The sequence below is a fragment of the Natator depressus genome, chromosome 4, assembly GCF_965152275.1.
Source record: "Natator depressus isolate rNatDep1 chromosome 4, rNatDep2.hap1, whole genome shotgun sequence".
In the NCBI taxonomy this organism is placed as follows: domain Eukaryota; kingdom Metazoa; phylum Chordata; order Testudines; family Cheloniidae; genus Natator; species Natator depressus.
Window position 1 is genome coordinate 69,483,243 of NC_134237.1, and position 21,582 is coordinate 69,504,824.

The window sequence follows — 21,582 nt, forward strand, 5'->3', positions numbered from 1 at the left end:
AAGACCCCCAGACTAGGACACAAATGTGCTCCAGTAGTTCTCTGCAAGTCTTCCTCTCCTCATCCAGTAATTTAAGTTGTTTGAATAAACTAGATGCAACTGTATGAAGCCCATAGGATAATCACTTACACTGCTATCTACAGCAGTTGGGCTTGCATGCAGTACCAATACTAGAATATATTTTAGAACATGTACTATTTTGCCATCAGTCAAAATATGCTTTGGTTGAGATATAATTTCTTTCAACATTTATTGAAACACTGTATAAAAGTCATTAAAAAAACCACAGAGTTGAGTCTGAAGAGATCTAGAGAAGATCATCTTTTTTTTTTTTCCTGCCAAACACATAGTTTGAGAGGGCTGTGTTGGCTATGTGTTTGGCAGGAAAAAAAAAAAAAAAAGATGATCTTCTCTAGATCTCTTCAGACTCAAAAGTGCCCCTTAAACTCTACCAAGTTTAGAAACTTTGACTACACGACATTTCGAGCAGAAAGAATTTTTTTTCCTGCAGTTTCTCTCCACATTCATAACAAATGGGTAATGCTTCTCATCTATGGAATTCCTATCTTTGTATTCCTGTCATTTATCAGATTACTAGGGTGGGCTAAAACAAGGAGAGAGAGACTACTAACAGAATGAAAATCATCATGTACGAAAATTCTCATTCTGGTTTACAGCTTCTCCCCTCAAATTGTAACAAATGTCAAGTAGCAGATGTGATTCATAGAAGTTGGGAGGGAAGGAAAAAGCAAAAATTTAATTATTACATTAGAAAAATAAGGAGAGATAGAAGTTTTCCCATATAAAGCAAAAGTCTCATAATTTAAGGAATTAACTTAGGAACTCAGTAGCCTTACTACCAAGTGATAACTTGACAGAGAAGCAGACACCTACTTTGCAAGTCTTCCTTGGAGGACTCTCTAGCTACAATACTATTAGAAGCATGTGGAAGGGCCTTAATTCCCTCTATGAATGGTCACCCAGCTACCTGACATGCCAACTAGTGCAGTATTTTAACATCTTGCCTGCAGCAACTTTGAAAGCTTAAGCCACTGGCATTTTGGATGCAACAGCATGAACAGGATACAAATGGTGTGTGCTTACTTGAGATATCTTTAGAGCTGTAGGAATGACAATTGTGTAACCTTCCCAAAGGAGTACTTAAGACTGGAACCAAATAATGGAAGAACTATTTCTCAAGAATTGTGTAAAGAAAAACTTACCTTGTGCAGAAAGGTTTCTGGAGCTAGAAAAACAACAACCTTATCATCATGACAACTACAGTGTTAATACATAGATAAAGAAACTAATTCCAAACCCTGTCTTTTGGAGATAATGGTGACTAGATAAATCTACACCTGGCTTTCCTAATTTGGCTAGTCTGATGAATTTTGACATCTGATGATACTCAGATGGAGAATCCAATGTACCTGTATAAAAAGCCACTGGGCTGGGTATTTGGTTTTTTAGGGTGATTGGATGTATGACTCCAATCAGCCATCCTGGAGCAACTAGTATAGCGAAGATCACCAGAACTTTAATTTTAATTAATTAGTAGAAGTAGTAATAATTACAGGCCAGGGACACAGTGTTGAGCACTGTACAGACTTAACAGATAGTAAGCGCTTTGGGGCATAGACTGTTTCCCTTCAAATGAAAGATAAAATTAGACCAGCTCAATGAATGAAATTTCCTGGTTGAGTTCTGTCTCATTACCAAAGTATATTAATGAGCACAGAGTCCCTGCTGAACTACACTTCACTTTTAAAGCCCAGGCTGTTAATCATAGGTGGTCCAGGTGCAAATGAAGTAGTCTCTGCTTCAAGAAGTAACTTATCTTTCTGCAGATGCATCAGAGGTTCCTTGGCTGTCTATCAAGTACAAAAAGCTGGCCTTCTGTGCCTGTGAAGGATGATTTAACCTCTTCCTTTATGTGGACTGCCTTGAAAGGCAGAAGATTCTTCTTTGCCTGGCACATAATTTTCATTGCCTCAGAGGAACTCTGACCTCCACTTACTCACTGGTTTTGGGAGGGATACAAATATTCATAGTTCAGAGCGTAAGCCAGCTTCTAACTAACAAGATGCAGAAACAAACTTCCACTGCGGCACACTGCTCCATAATTGTCGCTAATGTGTTTCTTGCACCTTCCTCTGAAGCAGCTGGTAATATCAGTGACAACAGTGAATTCAGCGGACTACTGGTGTGATCCTGTACGGCCATCCTTATGTTTTCTTGCAGCACAGGACTGACAGAATTGTAAAAGTGAACTAAAACGATGTGTATTTTGAGATTTTGGAAGATTGTGCTGCACAAAGTGTGAAGTTCAGAGATCTGGATGTTTTCCTTTTCCTAAGGTGAGGGACCATAACCCTTAGGTTATGCTGTGTTCCAAGTACAGTCCCATCCTGCAAGGCTTGCGTCTGTAAGACAGCACGCAAGGTCTAGAGTAAAAGTTGACCTGGTTATCAACATATTGCTTGAACTAACCTGCCCACAACAGGACATTTAGATGTGATCTGCAAATGACACCTAATATTGCATTGCGTCCAATAAGCTGTTCCATGTACTCAGAAGTAATTTCTAGGAAGCATATAGTGTGACATTTAATTGCGGGAGGATACCAATGCAACACCAGCAAACTAGTTGTTGGAGACAACTGGCTCTAGATGACCACTACCAGGAAATGACTGACATGAAGACATTCTGGATCTATGCAAATCTTCACCATGGTGCAAAAATTATGGGCAAAGCTGTATTTTGACCTCTGGGTAAAGAATTTTCTGTGCTGAAATACTTCTTGATTTTGAAAAACCTACAATTTTAAATCCTTTCCATCAGCTAGCAAGTTATGAGTAGATCTGTTTCTCTGGACAGGGCACAATTTGTGGTGATGTACATAAATGGGTATAAACAGAATTTAGGACCTGAACCTTGCTGTAATTGCTACTATGCATTTAAGACTCTGGGAGCAGAGCGTAGATTTAAAAAGTTTTATATAGCAACTGTAAACTCTCATACACAAGTGTTCATTTTGTCTGAGCATGCTCATTTTGAGGATTGTTAGTTGTGGGTGGGGAATCTATTTAGGTCTTCCTTGAGAGCTTCTGCTCTAGATTTTTTCCCTTTGCTAAGCAAACAGTCCTATCTTAAATACCCTAACTGTTGATAGTGAACAACAAATTTCTATGCTGGATTCAAAACTGAAGTTTAAGCTTCTCTGCATCTCCAGCTTCTAATTTCTCTAACGTTTTCCCAAACAGCCTCACCCTGTAAATTTGGATGTGCAAGTTTTGCAATGATTGCTTCCTATTCATGGATGTAAACATATCTTTCTTGTACTCACTGATTTAGGAATCATTGCTCGTCACAAATCACACTGAGATCCAGGAGAGACTGCCAAGAAAGTTTTTTTGCACACTGCACCGAGGATGGGACCAGAAAATGAATCCAAGACCTCTTTACTCCTGGGGAAATTCTGCACCACTGCATGCACACAGAAAACAATGTCCCCCTGCAGATTTCTTTGCTTCTCTGCAAAAAGTGACAGAGAAGCAAAGGAAAGCCATGCTAGGGAGTGGGGGGCTGAGGACGCCCATGGGCTTAGTTCGAGGGGGACATTACCCCCCCAACCGGAGGAAAGGAGGGGCACACGGGGTCTTAGACCACTGCCCTCTCGCCCCATATCTGTGAGCACAGAGCTGCCCCGCTAAAGGAGGGAACTGCTCAGCCCTGCTGACACTGCAGCTGGACACCGCCTCCTGGGACCTAGTGCTGTTTGTGCTCCCCTTGTGTGTGCTGAGAACCATCCTGTTTTCTGCACAACATTGAGTGCCCATAGTGGGACAAGGTAATGGGGGCAGGGTGGGATGCGGGGCGCGGGGCAGAGCCCGGGATGCAGCATCCCCTGGGCAGCAACTGCAGCTGGGACTCCCCCATTACACAGGCCCAATCAGACCTCCACCCCACACACACCCCAAACCTCACTCCCTCAGCACCCGGACCCCCCACTGAGCCCCCCACACCCAGACTCCCCCTGCTGAGCCCCAACCCCCATTCCCAGCCCCCCACCACTGAGCCCCAGGCACCTTGCCCCTGAACCCCACCCCCAAGTCCCTGTGCATCCAGATCCCCCACTGAGTCAACCTGCACCCAGACAGTCCCAAAGAGAACACTCTTACCCCACACCTGTATCCACACACACACACACACACACACCCCTTTACACTTGGATCCTGCTGGGCTGACCCTGCCAGCCCACACCTGATGTGCCTAGAACAGAGGGGCAGGGCTCCAGGATGTTTCTGAGACAGGCCTGGCCCCTAGGCTGTGTCAGGGTCAGGAGCAGCCCCACTGCCAAATCCCTGTCCCAGGGAATGGCTGCAGGGTGATCTCTCACCTCCATGCAGCCAGTGGCATGTGCTTCCCCCATGCCATGCTGGAGCCTCCACATTTATTTCGGGGTGGATAAAAATCGGATTTTTTTTGATAAAATGCTTTTTGAGGGGGAAAAAAACCTTAGCTAAAGATAAAGATATCTTTGAGCTCAAAGATCTCTCATCATGGAATAGGGATTATAAATTCTAATTCCATAGTATGGGACAATATATTCATGTTTAAGGAAAGTTTTGTAAATGAGTTCCAATTGTTCATGGATTAGGAACCCAATCATATAGATTATTTAGGTTAATCTTTCTATCTACCCAATGGGACTCAGTGCTCAGTATAGAAGATACCATCAGAGATACTTAGTTTTGCAGTTCTTAAACTGTGGGTTTGTGTCTCCAGAGATAACATGCTTGTTAACAGCAAAAATGTTTTTAAATAAAATAAATTAATTTAAATATATAGAGGTGAAAAATAACACACCTCAACCCTATTGTCCCTCTGCAAATTTGTGTACACAGAGTCAATCCCTTACCTCTCTCTAAAAGTGCAAAGTTTCAAAAAGTTCAATGCTGGGGGCGGAATAAATCTGGACAAGGAGAAGAAGTCTGGAGATAAATGTGAGACGGGAGGGACAGGCAGGAGAAACAAAAGTGAAACTGTTTAAGCAGCATATTCCAGAAGTCTTAAGGTCTTTCTGAGTGTAGCCTTTATTGATCTGAGATCTACCATACCATTCTCTCACCAGAAGGGAAAACATATGGTGGCAGCAGGCTATAACAGAGACCCAGTTTGGGAACATTTTAATGAAATTCCTCTACCTGGGGGTAAGACAGGCATGCCTGCAAAATGCAAACAGTGCAACAAAGAAATGCAAAGCCTGGTTGCCTGAATGAAACAACATCATGAGACGCGTTCCTTCTCAGGAGGAAGCTGTGTTGAAGATGATGAAAGGAACATGTCTGAACATGCAGGATCAGGTTGGTAAACTTTTTTATTTCATACTTCTTTCTTCAGGACTGCCTGTCTTCCTTCTGGACTATTCTTGAATTCTCATGTTTGAGCAAAAAATATAGTTGTTACCCTATGGTACTAGCATTTTAGATGCAGTTGTGATAAAAAATAAATAGCTGAAAGAGGCAGATCTTCCTTTTATAATTTCACCTTTAAAGTAGTACTGAGTGTCCGTGAATGCAATGAGCAATACTAAATGAGCAGTATGGTAATAATAATTAAATAACTGCATTGACTTTTTGTTTAGGAGAATCCATCTTCAACATACAGGATTCTGAAGACTATCCACCTTCAAGATCACCATCATTTTCTATAGTTTCAGAGTTATCTGCCAATGATAGTGTTTCAGTAACATCATGTATGTCACACATAGCCACAGTATATCACCTGTAGCAAAAAGAAAACAAAAAAATCTCCATCATCCAGAAACAACCATAGATAAATTTGTGATAAGAATCAGCAGATTACAATAAAGAGGTAATTGATGAAAAAATTGCCCGGTTTGTTTATGTAACAAACTTTCCTTTCCATATGATTGAGAAACCACACTTCATTAACACAATCCAGTCATTAAGACCAGGACACAGTCCACCCAACAGAGCAGATGTTGAAGGCAAATTGCTGGATAAAGTATATGAAAGAGAAATTGAGCAGTGTACAAAAAGTCTAGAAGGTAAAATTGTTAACCCACGTCTTGATGGGTGGAGCAATGTCCACAATGATCCTGTTGTATGTGCTTGTGCGACAACAGAAGAACGGAATGTCTTCCTTACAGAAACAATTGATACATCAGGAAATGCACACACAGCAAAATACTTACAAGTAGCAGCAGTAAAAGCTATAACAAACTGTGGGAAAAAACTCAGATGTCTAGTATACAGCTTGGTCATAGACAATACTGCAAATGTATCCAAGATGAGAAGAAATTATTTAGAACTAAAGAGTCCCAAGCTAACTTACAGTTGCAGTGCTCATTTGATGCACCTTCTAGCCAAAAAGACTTCAGTGTTCCAGAACTAAAGGCTAATGTTGTTGAAATTGCAAAATAATTCCATAACAACCACTTTGCAGCAGCTGATCTGAAAGAAGTGGGAGGAACCAAGCTAACTCTCCCACAAGACATGCGATGGAACTTAGTATTGGACTGTTTTGAGCACTATATCAAGAACTGGCCTAACCTGATGACAGTTTGTGAACAAAATCGTGAAAAATAAGATCGCATTGTCACAGCCAAAGTTCAACGTTGGGCTTAAGAGAAATGTTGAACACATGCTGAGTACCCTGAAGCCTATTTCTGTAGCCTTGAACAAAATGCAGGGAAATAGCTGTTTTATTGCTAATGCTGTTGAAATTTGGAAGGCACTGACTGAGATCTTAAAAAGAGAAATATGCAATGACAGAGTTAAATTACAAGCATTAAAAAAATGAATGGGACAAGCATTATCTCCAGCTCATTTTCTTGCAAATATTCGCAATACTTGGTACCAGGGTCAAACCTTAACTGTTGAAGAAGAGTCGTCTATGACATGGACATCCAGCAATCATCCCTCCATAATGCCAACTATAATAAACTTCAGAACTAAGGGTCAACCATTCAAGAAATATATGTTTGCTGATGATGTTTTAAAGAAAGTCACACCAGTGAACTGGTGGAAGTCACTTAAGCACTTGGATTCAGAGACAGCTGAAGTGATAATCTCACTTTTAACAGCAGTAGCTGCTTCTGCTGGTGTAAAGAATATTTTCTTCCTTTAGACTATTCATTCCAAACTGAGAAATCGTTTGGGACCAGAAAGAGCAGGAAAGCTTGATTTTCTTTTCCAGATTATGAACAAACAGGAAAATGAAGGTGAAGACTACTGAGTTAGCTGCAGAAGCCAATATTTTAAGTTTCTCATGTTGACCTGGCTGACATAGTCTATTTAATTTTTATTTTTTAAATATTTCATTTAACTATTTTAGTTAAACAATTTTAACAAAAACAAACCTGATTTTAAAAAAACTTGGTTTACCTAAATTCAAAAATTCATATGCTTGTTTTGTTAAAATATTATGTTTGCTGTTGAAGAAAAAAATCCAGAATACATAACGGTGTTTTAGTTAAATAGAACAATTTAAATGTCTGTCTGGTGATGTTCTCCTCCTACTACAGCATGGCAAGAAAATCCTCCAAATATTAATGATTAATCTGTTGAATTGGAGATCGTTCACCTCCCAGTGACTTCATAAATTGCTTCTTCAATTACCTTTGGTTAATGAAATAACCAATCATTTATTTTCTGATATAGCTGTAAAACTATGATTTATTTTGAAAACTTTTCAGATTAAACAACGTATAGCATGTAGCTTCTAAAAATGAAACCTACATCTCTGAGTTGTGAAGAATATATATTCAGGTTATAACAAGAATGCACTTTTATGTAGAAATCCATGATTAAATTGAGTCTGACTAGTGATTTAAATCATGACTTAAAATCAATTTGATTTTAATCCAATCCACCCTGATTTATTTACTCTCAAAATTTGTAGAATTTTAAAAATAATGTGCAGAATTTTTATTTTTTTGGCACAGAATTCTGTTAGGATTACCTCTTGCACTCAAAACAAGGATCATACCCCTAGACAATGAGCCATTTGCTTGCCACCAATTAGGTTTTCCTAACTAAGAATAGGGAACATTTTTGGTCTAAAAATAGCCAGAGTCAAGGTATAGGAAGTTCTATGTAATGTCTTCACTCTTATCTATGGGATCTTTTAGAAAGAAGTCTGAAGGTGTGACTTCTGAATGTTAGACTACATCAATGGTAGGTCTATTGCTGAATCAACCTTAGGATCCCAGAACTTGTTAAATGTCCTTATATTTTTTATAGAACATTTTAGCTTAAGATTTAGTTTTAAACATAAATCCCCAGTCTGGTCTTAAGATATCCTCAAAGGAAGAATATAGGAAACTCTGGCTCTATATTTGTTTGAAGACTTTTTATTTATTATTATTATTATTAATTACTATTATTATTGAGTTTTGTGAACCACTGGCTCCATGTCCTGGGAGACTCAAGCATTTTGGATCTTCATGTGTGCTTTGTTTTTGGTGGTATGTGGTACTTCCCTTGGTTGTTTACAAGAGGGTGATAAGCATATTATTCAGCCTGGTCTGGGGACCTCTTAACTAAGATGGGGTACGGGGACAAATACCTTGATTGGGGAAACAGCCCATTAGATGGCCCTAGGAACATGAAAGGATGCCTGTCTTCTCCCCCAGGCTGGATAACCACAATTTAAGTACTTTAGGAGAGACCTAGTACCACTCAGGGCTTTATTTAGAAATCCCTTCTGATGTTCAAAATGGCTTGTGATTTACTAACTTACTCCCCCGTCATCCATGAGGGAGCTACTGTCTGAGGAATGGAGTGCTTATGTAACTCTATTTTGGGAACAGACTGCCTAAGGAGCTCCTGATGCTTTAATGTGGGACCAGTCTATTAAAAGGGAGGGACAAAAAGAAAGATCCCTTCTCACCTTTCAGACTCTGCCAGGGAAAGAGGCTTAGAGTGAGGTTCCCTGGTCTGAAAAACTAGACAGGCACAATTTCTATTACACTGCTGCTTCAAATGGGGATTCACAGGATTCTCTTTATGCCCAGACATGCTACAGTGTGGGAGAGTGGCAGTGAGTCCAATACAGATCACCATAAGTGATCCCTTATACAGGAAAAGGTCCTCAGCAAACAAGCATTCTCCGAGGTGGGAAGGCAAAGGCAAAAATATTTAAATTTGAATTTTACATCACTTGCTCATCAACTATATGAATTACTTCCTGATGAAGGAGACACTCACTTCTGTCTATCTGGGAGCTGGAGCCTTAGAGTTTGCAAAACTTGCCCCCTAAGTAAGCTACAAGAGGTTCTCAGCTCCTTGGGAAGCCTCATGTTCCTCGTCAAGCCTTTCCACAGCACGATCATGACTGTGAATGGGGGAGATGAGGTCCCAGCATGCTAATTTGACTTTAAATCCTCATGCCCTGGCAGATCAAGGGTTGGCTGTTTGCCGCAGCAAGGCATAGCTTGCCCTCTGAGGCTTCTGAAAAGCTGCCTATCGCATATCTTGGACTTGGCTTGATGCTTCCTGGTGCTTCTCTACCTCGTTAGAAGGGGGAGCAGAGGAGCCCACTCAAGTGGCGCTGTTGCGACAGTCCTGGATCTGACATGACCTGTAGCCATTTTGTGTATGGATTTAGCATAATCTGCAGCCATCTTGTATGCAGAGCCACCGTAAATTGGTAACAAAAACCATAGTTGGGGAAATTTAGCCTTGGCTTTAGCAGATAGAAGAAAATACTGCAGCATTGCTAACAGGGATAGATACAGTAAAATCACAGATTCATGGGAACAGAAGGAAATATGGACAAGCTAACCTTGTTTCGGCAAGTTTCTTTACTGGGTGTCTGATTTTTTTTTGTTAAAAGTTGCTTTTGTTGATAAATAGAAATTATAAAGTTTTTGCTGTTCCTAGGGAAAGTGTTTTAGACCATTAGACGATATTTTAAGAAATTAGAGAGTGTATTGTGCAGGAGCTGGGAGTCACGTTCTGCTACTGATTAACCATTCCTACCCTGAGTGTGTATCCCAACTCATAAAAATAAGCAGACCTTGAGATGTTTTAACAAATTTTGAAAAAACACAAAAGCATGAGTAAGCAGGCACTAGACATGGGAACTCCCTATACAGTTATGTAAAATGAGTGGTTAGAATTATTATATAGTTGTGTTTTGAGTAAAATAATTGGTTATGGTATAGATAAGAAGAGGAGACTGTTACTCACCCTGTGCAGTAACTGAGGTTCTTCGAGATGGTTGTCCCCGTGAGCGTTCCACTTTAGGTAAATATGCATCCCTGCGCCTGCGATCAGAGAATTCAGTAGTAGTGCCTGATTGGGTCATATATGCGCTGTCCCCGTCTCGCGGCACCTCTGAATGTTACGTAGCACTGTGCGACGAACCTCCCTCAGTTCCTTCTCTATCACAGAGTCTCTACCATGAAACTCTGAAGTTGACGGGAGGAAGGAGTGTAACGGAGCACCCACAGGGACAACCATCGGGAAGAACCTCAGTTACTGCATAGGGTGAGTAACCTTCTCTTCTCTGAGGAGTGACCCTGTAGGTGCTCCATTTTAGATGACTATAGAGCAGTGCTCCTCAGGGGAAGGAAGGGGCTTTGGAGTTGCAGTGGTAACAAATAAGGCCGTGAGTCCAAGCAGAGCATCTAGTGAAGAGTCCTGCCCTATTGCGTAGTGCTCTGTGAATGTATGGGATGATGCCCATGTTGCTATTTACAGATGTTTATGATAGGTACATTGTTGAGAAAGGGTATTAATAAAGAATGCAATCTAGTGGAGTGTGTGCGGGTCCCTGGGGGCAGGGGGATGTTGTAGTTTTTGCTGGCAGTAGCAAAAAGGTCAATGCAGCCAGAGTTCCATGTCTCCGTGATGGGGAGAAATAACTTTGACAGGACTAAATCTTTCAGAAATTTGCAAATGTAAAATGCTAGCACCCTTCTGTCATCCCAGATATGGAACATCATTTATTGTTTGTTCCCAAAAAGTTTTGGAAAGAACAATGGGAGATGGATGGGCTGGTTCAAGTGGAATGAGGCAACTATTTTACGTAAAAGTTTTGGATGTGGTCTTAGAGTAACTTAATTTTAAAGAATATTGTGTATGGATGGTGTGCCATGAAAGCCTCAAGTTCTCCAACTCATCGTGTGGCTGTTATAGCAACAAGAGGTCACCTTCATTGAGAGCTGGAGAAGTGAATATGTTGCTAAGGGTTCAAATGTGGGCCCAGTAAGGCATCGTAGCACCAGATTAAGGTCCTATGAGGATGTAGGGGCTCGTATTTCAGGGTAAAGGAGAAATCGTTTAGTGGTAAGGTGCGTGAAAACTGAGAACTTGTCAACTTTGTGGTGGAAAGCCATGATTGCCTCAAGGGGTACACTGATTGAGCGACCCAATTTCTTAAGTTCCAGTATGTAATCAAATATTGATAAAGGAGAGGTAGTCACCACTGTTTATCTATTCTGGTACCATATGTGGAATCTCTTCCATTTGTGTAGGCAAGTATATCAGGTAGTAGACTGTCTGCTGTTTAACAGTATGGCTCTTACTTCCTCTGAACAGGTAACTTCGCTGCTTTGGAATCATGGAGTAGCCATGCTTTCCGGTGGAGTATTGCCAAGTTCAGGTGGTGGACCTTGCTCACATCCTGAGACAAGGTATGTGGAAGAAGGGGAAGAGTACACAGTGGGCACATGGCCATCTTCAGCAGGTAACCATGTCTGTCTGGACCACATGGAGGCTATCAAGATAACTCTGGATTTGTCAGTCCTTATCTTATGTATGACCCTGGATAGGACAGGGGTTAGGGGAAATGCACACAGTAGAGGTGCATCCCATTTGAGGAGAAAAGCATCACCCAGAGCAGCAGTTCTCAATCTTTTTCTTTCTGAGCCCCATCCTCCGCCCCAACATGCTATGAAAACTCCACAGCCCAGCCACAACTGTTTTTCTGCATATAAAAGCTAAGGCCAGCATTAAGGGATAGCAAGTAGGACAACTGTCTGGGACCCCACACCACAGGGGGCCCCACAAAGCTAAGTTGCTCAGGCTTCGGCTTCAGACCTGGGTGGTGGGGCTCAGGGCCCCGGGCTGCAGTCCTGCACGGTAGGGCTTCGGCTTTCTTCCCTGGTCCTTGGTGAGTAATGCCAACCATGCTTGGAGGACCACCTGAAACCTGCTCACGGCCCCAGATCCCTAGTTGAGATCCACTAGAGATCAGGGTTCCAATCCTGCTCTCAAGCAGAAATGTGGGCATTTGGCATTCTGGGTTGCTGCAAAGTGTATGGCTGGGAACCCCCAGCATTTGAAAACCTGTTATAGTCTCCACTCACAGTCCTGGGAGAATTTTCTGCTCAACACGTCTGCAGTGGTGTTTTGGCACCCTGGTAGGTAGGAGGCTGAGATGTCAATGTTGTGGTGGATGCACCAGTTCCATAATCGTATCACTTTTGTGCACAGCAAGTGTAACCATGCCCCCCTTCTCGGTTTATATAAAACATAAAAGCAACATTGTCCATCAACACCTTTATGGTCTCGTTCCTGATCATGGAGTAGGAAATGTGAGCATGCATTGTAGACTATTCGCAATTCCAATAGGTTTATGTGCAATGTTGATTCCAAAGGGGACCACCTGCCCTGGCTTGTGTGGTTGTGCCAGTGCACCCCCACAACGTAGCAGAGAAGCGTCCTTTGTGAATATTATTGATCTGTCAAAGGGAACCCCTACACAAACACTGTGTGGTCGAGTCCACCAGTGCAGAGAGGCCAGTCTTGAAAGTAGCACATGTAGTGTGGCATGTTTCACGATAAATATTGTTGCTGACATATGGCCTAATAGTTGGAGACAGGTGCTGGCTGATGTCCATGGGCTGGTTTGTGTTGTAGTAATCAGATGGACGAGAATGACAAATCTGTGGGGGGGCAGTTAGGCCATAGCTTCCAATGAACTGAGGTAGGCCCTGATGAACTCCAGTCTCTGCACACGCATGAGCATTGATTTTTGCTAGTTATTTGTAAGCTTGGTTGTGAAGAGACCCATTTTCTTTTGGGTAGCTCCTAGGGCCTTTTCTTGTGTGGAGGCTTTGAGTAAGCAATAGTTCAGCTAGGAGAATATTATGACCTCTTGTCTGCAGGGGGGAGCCACCACCAGTGCCAATACTTTCGAAAATCCGATGGAACCACAGACAGGCCAAAAGGGAGTACTTCGTAGTGGTAATGATCTTTTCCCAGAACAAATCTGAGAAACTCCTGTGTGAAAGATGTATCGTTATGTGGAAATATGCATACCGGAAATCAAGAGTCGAGAACCAGTCCCCTTGTTCTAGTGCTGGAATTATCGTTGCGAGCGTGACCACCCTGAACCGTTGGGTCTTCACAAATTTGTTGAGTTTCCTTAGGTCAAGAATGGCCTATATCCGCTGTTTTTTTTCCTGGGTTAAGGAATGATCGGAGTAGAAACCATTCCCTCCGTACTATGTTGGTATTAACTCTATGGCACCTAGGTGTAGGAGATGGTTTACTTCCTGTTGCAGTAGGTGCTCATGAGAACGCTCCTTGAAGAGGAACAGGGAAGGAGGTAAACTGGATTCAAAGCCATTCTTGATAATTTCTAGTACCCATTTGTCTGATGTGATGGTCTTCCATGCTGGGTGGAATGGAATCAGACGGTCTCTGAAAGAATGGACAGCTGTGGATGGTTCCAGCACTTGAAAATGTGGGAGGTATCTCAGGTCCTTGACCAAACCCTCAAAACTGCTGTTTAGTGTGGAGTTGCTGGGATTTTCATAGTTGAGATGGGAGTGGTCTCCGCCTATGTTTTTGTGGGTCATATTGCCTCTGTTTGTGTGTATGGCGCAGATCTTGCTCTTTGTGCTGAGTAACATTTCCCATTTTTTTCTTTGTGTAAGTGTGTAGATGCTTAAAGATCAAAGAGTTGCTCTGGAATCCTTTAGTGTGTGAAGTGACTTATCTGTTTTATCTGAGAATAGCTTTGGGCCCTTGAACGGGAGATCCTCGACAGTGGATTGTACCTCTTTGGGAAACCCAGAGAGGTGGAGGCATGAAGCTCGCCACATGACTACAGTCATGGCGATGGAACGTGCCAGTGTCTGCCAAGTCCATTGAGGCTTGCATGACTGTTCAAGATAGGAGCTGGCCCTCAGAGATGACTGCTTTAAATTTCTTTTTCTTGCCCTCAGGGAGAGAGATTAATAAAATCAGCCATCTCTGAATAATTGGAGTGGTTGCATTTGGCCATTAACACATCATAGTTTGTGATCCTGAACTGTAGGGTCACTGATGACTAGGCTGACACTCAAAAAGATAATCATTCCCAGTCACTATGATATGGATTGGATCTGGAATGATGTCTGCCCCACTCATTCATGGCTTCTATCACCAGAGAATTTGGTGTAGGTTGTGAAAACAAAAATTCCATTCCCTTGGAAGAGACGTAATATTTTTTGTCCGCTCTATTACAAGTAAGTGGAATTGTTGCTGGATTCTGTCAGATGGCCTTGGTCAGGTCCATTGATACCTCACTCATCCGGAGAGCAATCATGGATGAAGATGATGTCTGGAGGATGTCCAACAGCTTATGTTGTGACTCCACAACTTCTTCCACTGGTATCTCCAGAGAGTCTGCAATCCTCTTAAACAGCTCTTGTAACTGTTTGAAGTCTGAATGTAAGGCTACAATTTTGTCACAAACTGTGACTTCCAGAGACCTCTCTGACTTCAGCCACCGTGGGGATCCTGGAACTCTGAGCTGCCATGGGCAGCGGGGGACCCCAGAGCTCTGAGCCATCGGCGGTGCCCCCCCCCCCCCCGAGAGCTCCAAGCTGGGGCCCCTGCAGCTGCCTAGCCACTGCAAGCAGTGTGGGGACCCTGCAGCTGCCCCACTGCTGCAGGCAGTAGGGGACCCCAGAAGCAATGCGTGCTGGACCCTTCACCATACCCACTTTGTCAGATATTTTTAGTAAAAGTCAAAGGTAGGTCACAGGCTTCCATGAATTTTTGATTATTTCCTGTGACCTGCCTTTGACTTTTACTAAAAATATCTGTGACAAAAGTTTAGTCTTAATCATCCATTATGGGTACTGGGGGCATGACCGCTTTGTCCAGAGAGGAGGAGGAAAAATTAGCAGCTGGGGTGACCTCCTGATCCTAAGTCTCTTAGAGTCCCTCAGGTGGCTCTTCCAGGGATTTAGAGGGTCCAGGCATTGAGGATAATAGGGAATGCCTTGACCTCTCTGTGTGTGCTGGGAGGCTTACAGTGTAGTGACAGTACACTGCCCATGGGTCCCAGTAGGACCACCGTGGTGGGGATGGCATTAACGGAGATATCCAGGGATGTCTGTACCACCCATGAGCTTTGGATCTGGGGTGGTGTTGAGGTTGTTCTGGTGGACCTGGTCTGGCGGTTGTCCGGATAGGAGAGGAGTGACGTGAAGAGAGGTTTTCCCGTTCTTCATCATCGTTCTTGTCGCTGGAGAAAAGAGGAGCTGACCTGGATGGCGGTGTAAGCTGGTACAGTACCGACCATGATGGAGTAATATCAGTACCCAGGAGGAGAGATTCCAGTGCTAAAAATACTAAGAGGTTTTTTGTGCCGGAGAAATTGCTGCGGTACTAACAGCACTGGTACCGAGGAGGGTGTTGTCGGCAGTACCAATGCAATTACGTTGATTGTCAATGCCGAGGATTGTACGCTATGGAGGCAGAAGGTGGCACCACACACTACAGTGCTGCTGAGCTACTCGGTGTCGCACGTTTGAGCGGTTCCAGCAGTACTGAGGAAGGGATGGTTAAGTTTCCCATTGCTGCTTCTCTCCTAGCCTGCCCAGTTAGGGTCCTTGGCTTGCACGGTACCTGAAGTACCAGAGGGTCCTGCCACCTCAGAGGTAATCTGTCTCGGTGCAGTCGGTACCGATGGTGTCTGAGGAGCTGGGGATCGCCTCTTTTTGGCAGATTCCCAGGAAGGGGAGGTTGTAGCTGGAGTGCTCTCTCTTTTGAGAGGGTACCGCAGAATGCCTGTCAGATGCCACCGCTCGAGACCAGTGCCCAGGAGAGGTCCATGATCCTGGATCAGATGCTGGGCACAGAGACTTCCCTATCAAGAGGGCTTTTAACTGAAGATTCCTCGCTTTCCTGGCTCGGGTCTTCAGATTACGGCAATGGGAACACTTTTGTGGTACGTGTGAATCGCCGAGACAGACACACAGTGAGTGTCTGTCAGAGACCAGGACTGACAACTGGCAAGTGAAGCAGCACTTAAAACCCGGAAGCTGGGCATGCCCCTCAGAATATGGTATTTACACTATGCTAGAAGGTATAATAATTTAAAGAACAAAGAACAAAAAAACCCCACACTTTCTCATGAGGAAAAAAAACAGGGAAGAAAAAGAGTAAATAAAGACTTAACTAGCTAAACTAGGTTCTAAAATTCCTAATCTAGACTAATTCTTAAGATAAAGCTAAGCTCAGAGGCACTGCCATTGCTGCATCTCAAGCCAAGGGCAGTAGAGAAGGAACTGAGGGAGGGTTGGTCACACAGCGCTATGTAACAGCCAGAGACAGTGCAAGATGTGGACAACGCATGTGCGAAACAACCAGACACTGCTACTGAAATCCTCTGATTGCAGGGATGCAGATTCACCTGAAGTGGAGCACCCACAAGGACACTCCTCGAAGAAAAACTCCCATTTTAACAATATAATGAGAGTCAAAAGAGAAGTTTGTTGGACCCTAACTCTGGGATGCAGCCTAAGATCAAAGCTGCTAGATCTCGGAGACCCTGCACGACCATACTGTGCAGAAGCTGGAACCCCAGACGATCCAATCCTGACTGGCCATTGGGAGAAGCCTGTTTTATGGGGAGCGATGAGCATCAGATCCTTTGCATGTGTATTCTGTTCCTGAATTGCTAATAAATATAGCTTCAGGGTATTACTGTGTGAAGGCTCTTTCACTGGGAAAAGGTCCCGCTAACCGATGGAGGGCCACCGGACCCATAGAAGGGGGAGATGCCCTAAACTGTTGTGTTGTACTAGAGAAACTAGAAGGTTAGACCCTCAATGCTGCAGTGATTCCTCTCATCTCATCAGTGCTGCAAGATGAAGTCAAGTTGCATAAAAACAAATAAAAATTGAAGCTGTAAGACAAAAAGCAGTTGGGAGAAATTGAACCAGCAATTTGTTCTGCCATCAGAGGCAGAAACTCTGGTGTCCTGAGTTGAAAGGCTCAGACGTGGAGCCTCCAGCAACAACACTGGACCACCACCAAAATTCAAAAATGAAAATTACAGTATTACCAATTTGCTATGAAGAGGAGAGAACCTGTGCAGCAGAAATACTGATTAATCCCTTGACTGATGTTCAGTATTAGCAATCTGCTTACTTCTGAAAATAATGTGGCAAGAGTAAAATGTAAGTTAGAGGCTCATTTGTAGTTTAAATGCGTAGGTTACACATACATGCTTTCCTAAAAATATAAATAAAATAAAATAAATAATAAAATATTTATATTTATTTCCAGGTTGTTTTTTAATATCAGGTCAAAATAAATTCCATATCTGAACACAATCTATCCTACTGCAACTGAAGGTAACTGCAGAGCACTCGTGTACATTTACCTGGTGCAACAGGGGCGTCAAACTTGTGGAACACTTTGTGACTGAATTCGTCTGCAATAAGCTAAACAAAAGGCAAAGTTATTTTACTAGCTGCAATTTTTATGCATGCACCTGCAAAAGACTAAAGTGTTTCAGAAGTCTTCACTTTCCTTACATAAATTACGTGAAAGTAAAGCTTGTAATTCAACTTTATCTGCAAACTTTGGCCTTAACTCTGTTAAAACTTACATACATGCCTAACATTATACACTGTGAGATGGAATCAGGCAGCAGCAGAAAAAAAAAAAAAAAAAAAGGAAAAAACACGCAAATACAGTACAGTACTGTGTTAAACGTAAACTACTAAAAAAAATAAAGGGCAAGTTTAAAAAAAGCTTTGACAAGGTAAGGAAACTGTTTCTGTGCTTGTTTAATTTAAATTAAGATGGTTAAAAGCAGCATTTTTTTTCTGCATAGTAAAATTTCAAAAGCTGTATTAAGTCAATGTTCAGTTGTAAGCTTTCGAAAGAACAACCATAAAGTTTTGTTCAGAGTTGCGAACATTTCAGGATTACCAACTACCTCCATTCTTGAGGTGTTTGTAACTCTGAAGTTTTGCTGTACTTTTAAATGGAAGGAATTTTTTAATTCTTATTTCTTTAAAAACATTATGGGGATCTGTCTGCTTCCTTGTGGTTTATACAGGTCTTGTCTTTTCAAGAAGGAAAAAACCCAACTACACATGGGAAAACAGCAAAACTGATTACGCTAAGTGCTGTCAAATGCACAAATATACTTACAAACTGAGAAAATTTATACATTCAGATCTTTAGATATTAATAGTTACTAGTGTTGGTACAAGTTTTTCAGATACTTTTTACCCCCCCCCTTTTTTTTTTAAATTCGCCATCCCTTCAATTGATTTGCGCAAGTCCCAGTGAAAAAGAGTCCCATCATCCAGTGCCCTCACTGGACCCAGAAGGAAATACTGCCTTTAGACTATGGTAAGTTACTGCTAATTAACTCATGGCTATTCAGACCCCATTGAAAAGTCTAAACCTATGCTGGCCTCAGGAAGCAAAGTCAGATCACAGGAGCAAACAGGTTAACCCTTAGGACAGTGTTAACATTGGACAGCTAAGCCCCTAAACAGTTCTTTAAAAAAAAACCTAGTTTACAATATTTGCTCCCACTGGGGATCTACTTCCTATTTTAGCTCTAAAAGAAATTCCAAGAGAATTTTCAACTCCTATAAGGATGCAAGTTTAAAGTTCATTTGGAATTTCAATTCATACATGAATTAGATTTACACATCTCCAAAAATATATAAATAAATGAAATCAGTATTGTTTGCCCTCTGCTATTCTTGCTCACCTTTATATTGTCATTTTAATGTAATACTATCACCAGAACTGATCATGGAATTCCACATGGGCAGAAGCATGTTGAACAATTTCCTTAGACTTACTCCTATGTCCATTTAAACATTCCTGGTTGCTTTAAAAAAAAAAAAAAAAAAAAAAAAAAACAAACACCCCACCCCCACCTGCTTAACTCTTAAATATTCCCAAAGCATTTGGAACCGTTTGCAAATTTAAGAAAAAGTACTAAGGAAATGGTACTAGTAGGTTACTGAATTCATTGTCAGTCCTATGTTATGGATAGCCACCTGTTCAGATATATCAAAGACTGACTAAACATTTAACTGTACAAGCACACAGGACATGATGCACTTAAATTAAATAACTGAATTACTGAAATTCAGGAATAGAAACAATATTTCAACATCCTGAAAGGAAATTTGTTGGCAGTTCATTTTACTGGTATAATAAGTGTGACGGTTTCCTAAATATAGTAGTAACTATTTTTCCTCAAAATAGATACAAGTTCTTTACTTTCTATTGTAATATTTTTGGAAGTAATTTCTCATGAGTATCTTATATTCTAAATTTGCATCTTACTATAATAAAAAGTGCACATGGTTGAACATAGCACAGTAAATAAAAGGGGCAGAATTCTAAAGCTATTTTAAAATCATTTCCATACCTGTGGTGTAAGAAATTTTTCCACCCGTTTGGCTATAAAGATTTTCTCCAATATGGAGTTAACTGATGGTCTATCCCTAGGATTCCTTTTAAATAACTGTGAAAGCAGATTACGTAGATCGTAGGAATAATGCAGAGAAACAGGAGGAAACGATCCAGAGATTATCTTCAGTACCAGGTTTTTCATGTTACCAGCTTCAAACTATAATTATCAGAAAGAGAAATTAGCATACATTAATATGTATACTGTAATGCTGGCACAGCCACAAAGAACTTAATTTACATAAACATACCAAAATAAAAAATAAAAAAATTACTTCTCTTTAAATATTTGAAGGGCCATTATCAAAAGATCTTTTAGATCTCAAATTTGCTCTGTATCGAGTAATCTGATACTAAATACTTTAATTTTATACAACTCTGCCACACAAAATAATAAGACTAATTTTTGGATTCTGAAAGTGTTTTGTGCTTTTTGCTAGCTCTGTATCTACAGTTAACCAATAAAAATTGTTCCCAAAGCTGGGCAACAGTCAATGGTAATGCAAAACAATGTTTTGGAGTAAAATGCATATAGGATGCTAGCCTCCTTCCCTTTTAGTCCACCAGATTGTCAATCTTTTATGAAAACGCCACCTCTAGGAACAAAAGGGATAGTAAAAGGTCTGTGTTCATTTAGGGCCAAATCCTGAGAAGTGTTGCTGAAATTTCAACATGAGCTGTAGGTACTCTGGCACCTCTCTGGAATTCACTCTAATCCTTTAATCAACAATACTGATTAGGCCCTGGGGTTGGAAGCAAACTATGATAAACAACAGCTAAAAAGGGACATCACTTGAAATACAGTCTATTAAATTATATATAAATACTTTCCAGTACCACATCTGCCTCTGAAGCCCCTTTCCAAATTTTGTCATTTAACAATTATATTTTCCTGTTTTTAAAAATGTTTTTCTCCCCACTGTTGCCATATCAGTGACCCACCAAGCAGGGAAAACTGACTGACTAGACATGGGAAACAATGATGGATTACACAAGATAACTGAAAAATATTTTTCCTCTAATCTTTCTGTTACAGTCATTTTAGATAAAACAGTTTCAGACAAGTGTGATTTTTTTTTAATGACAATACATTTAAACAAAATCAAACACTAATTTCAATTTTATTTCTTAAATAAGGGGGTAAAGTGGGATGGGAACGTAAGGAAGAGAGCAAAATATACTAATAGGAAAACGACAGTCTCCAAAAAGATACTCTCAAAGCCTCTAAAGAGCAGTAAGGTATATTAAAAAAAAAAAAAAAAAAATCTAGAAAACAGAAGACATTTGCCATTTGTGCATGCTACAAAAGGAAGCTCATTAGTGCTACTGCACCAAAGATACAGACTGAATTCACCAATAACTAATTGAATGTAAAGTTCACAATATTGCTAGGAAAGGAATGCTACACTTCGCTTAATGCACTTTTGCTATCATACTTGCTACTTTTGTTGCTAAAACATAGTTTAGTGAAGGAGGCTTAAAAAAATGTGTTGCTAAATATACTGCACAGACGTGCAGGATAGGCAGCAAACAAAAAAAGTAAGGGAGGTTGGCCAACTAAGATCAGCAGCAATGTGGTGGAGAGATGGCTACAACAGTAAAGTTAATTGCAAAAACAAGCACATACCATGAAAAGCCCTGCATCAGCTCAAATACAATATATCAGTCTGAAATTTGACAATGGACAAAATAATGAGGTATGTTTGTAAAATAGAGTAATAATTCCAAAGTATTTTAAATTTTTACTTACTGCATGTTTAAGTGTGCACATCTCATAGAGAACACAACCAAGAGCCCATATGTCACTAAACAAAGAGAACAGACCTGAAAAATTAGTTTTTACTCCAAAAATACAAAATTATCTAAAACAGCG

General features: G+C 41.2%; 1 protein-coding gene across 8 annotated transcripts in view; it reads right to left on the bottom strand.

The window, feature by feature from the left end:
- Positions 1-21,582, bottom strand: part of NEK1 (NIMA related kinase 1) — a 133,094-nt gene that overhangs the window by 99,708 nt on the left and 11,804 nt on the right. For all 8 annotated transcript variants that reach the window (XM_074951133.1, XM_074951136.1, XM_074951131.1 and 5 more), the window contains exons 8-10: positions 21,460-21,514; positions 19,669-19,869; positions 17,644-17,704 (exon numbers count right to left, since the gene is read on the bottom strand). In XM_074951133.1, coding sequence (XP_074807234.1) covers positions 17,644-17,704; positions 19,669-19,869; positions 21,460-21,514 — 317 coding nt within the window. The remainder of the gene's footprint in view (positions 1-17,643; positions 17,705-19,668; positions 19,870-21,459; positions 21,515-21,582) is intronic.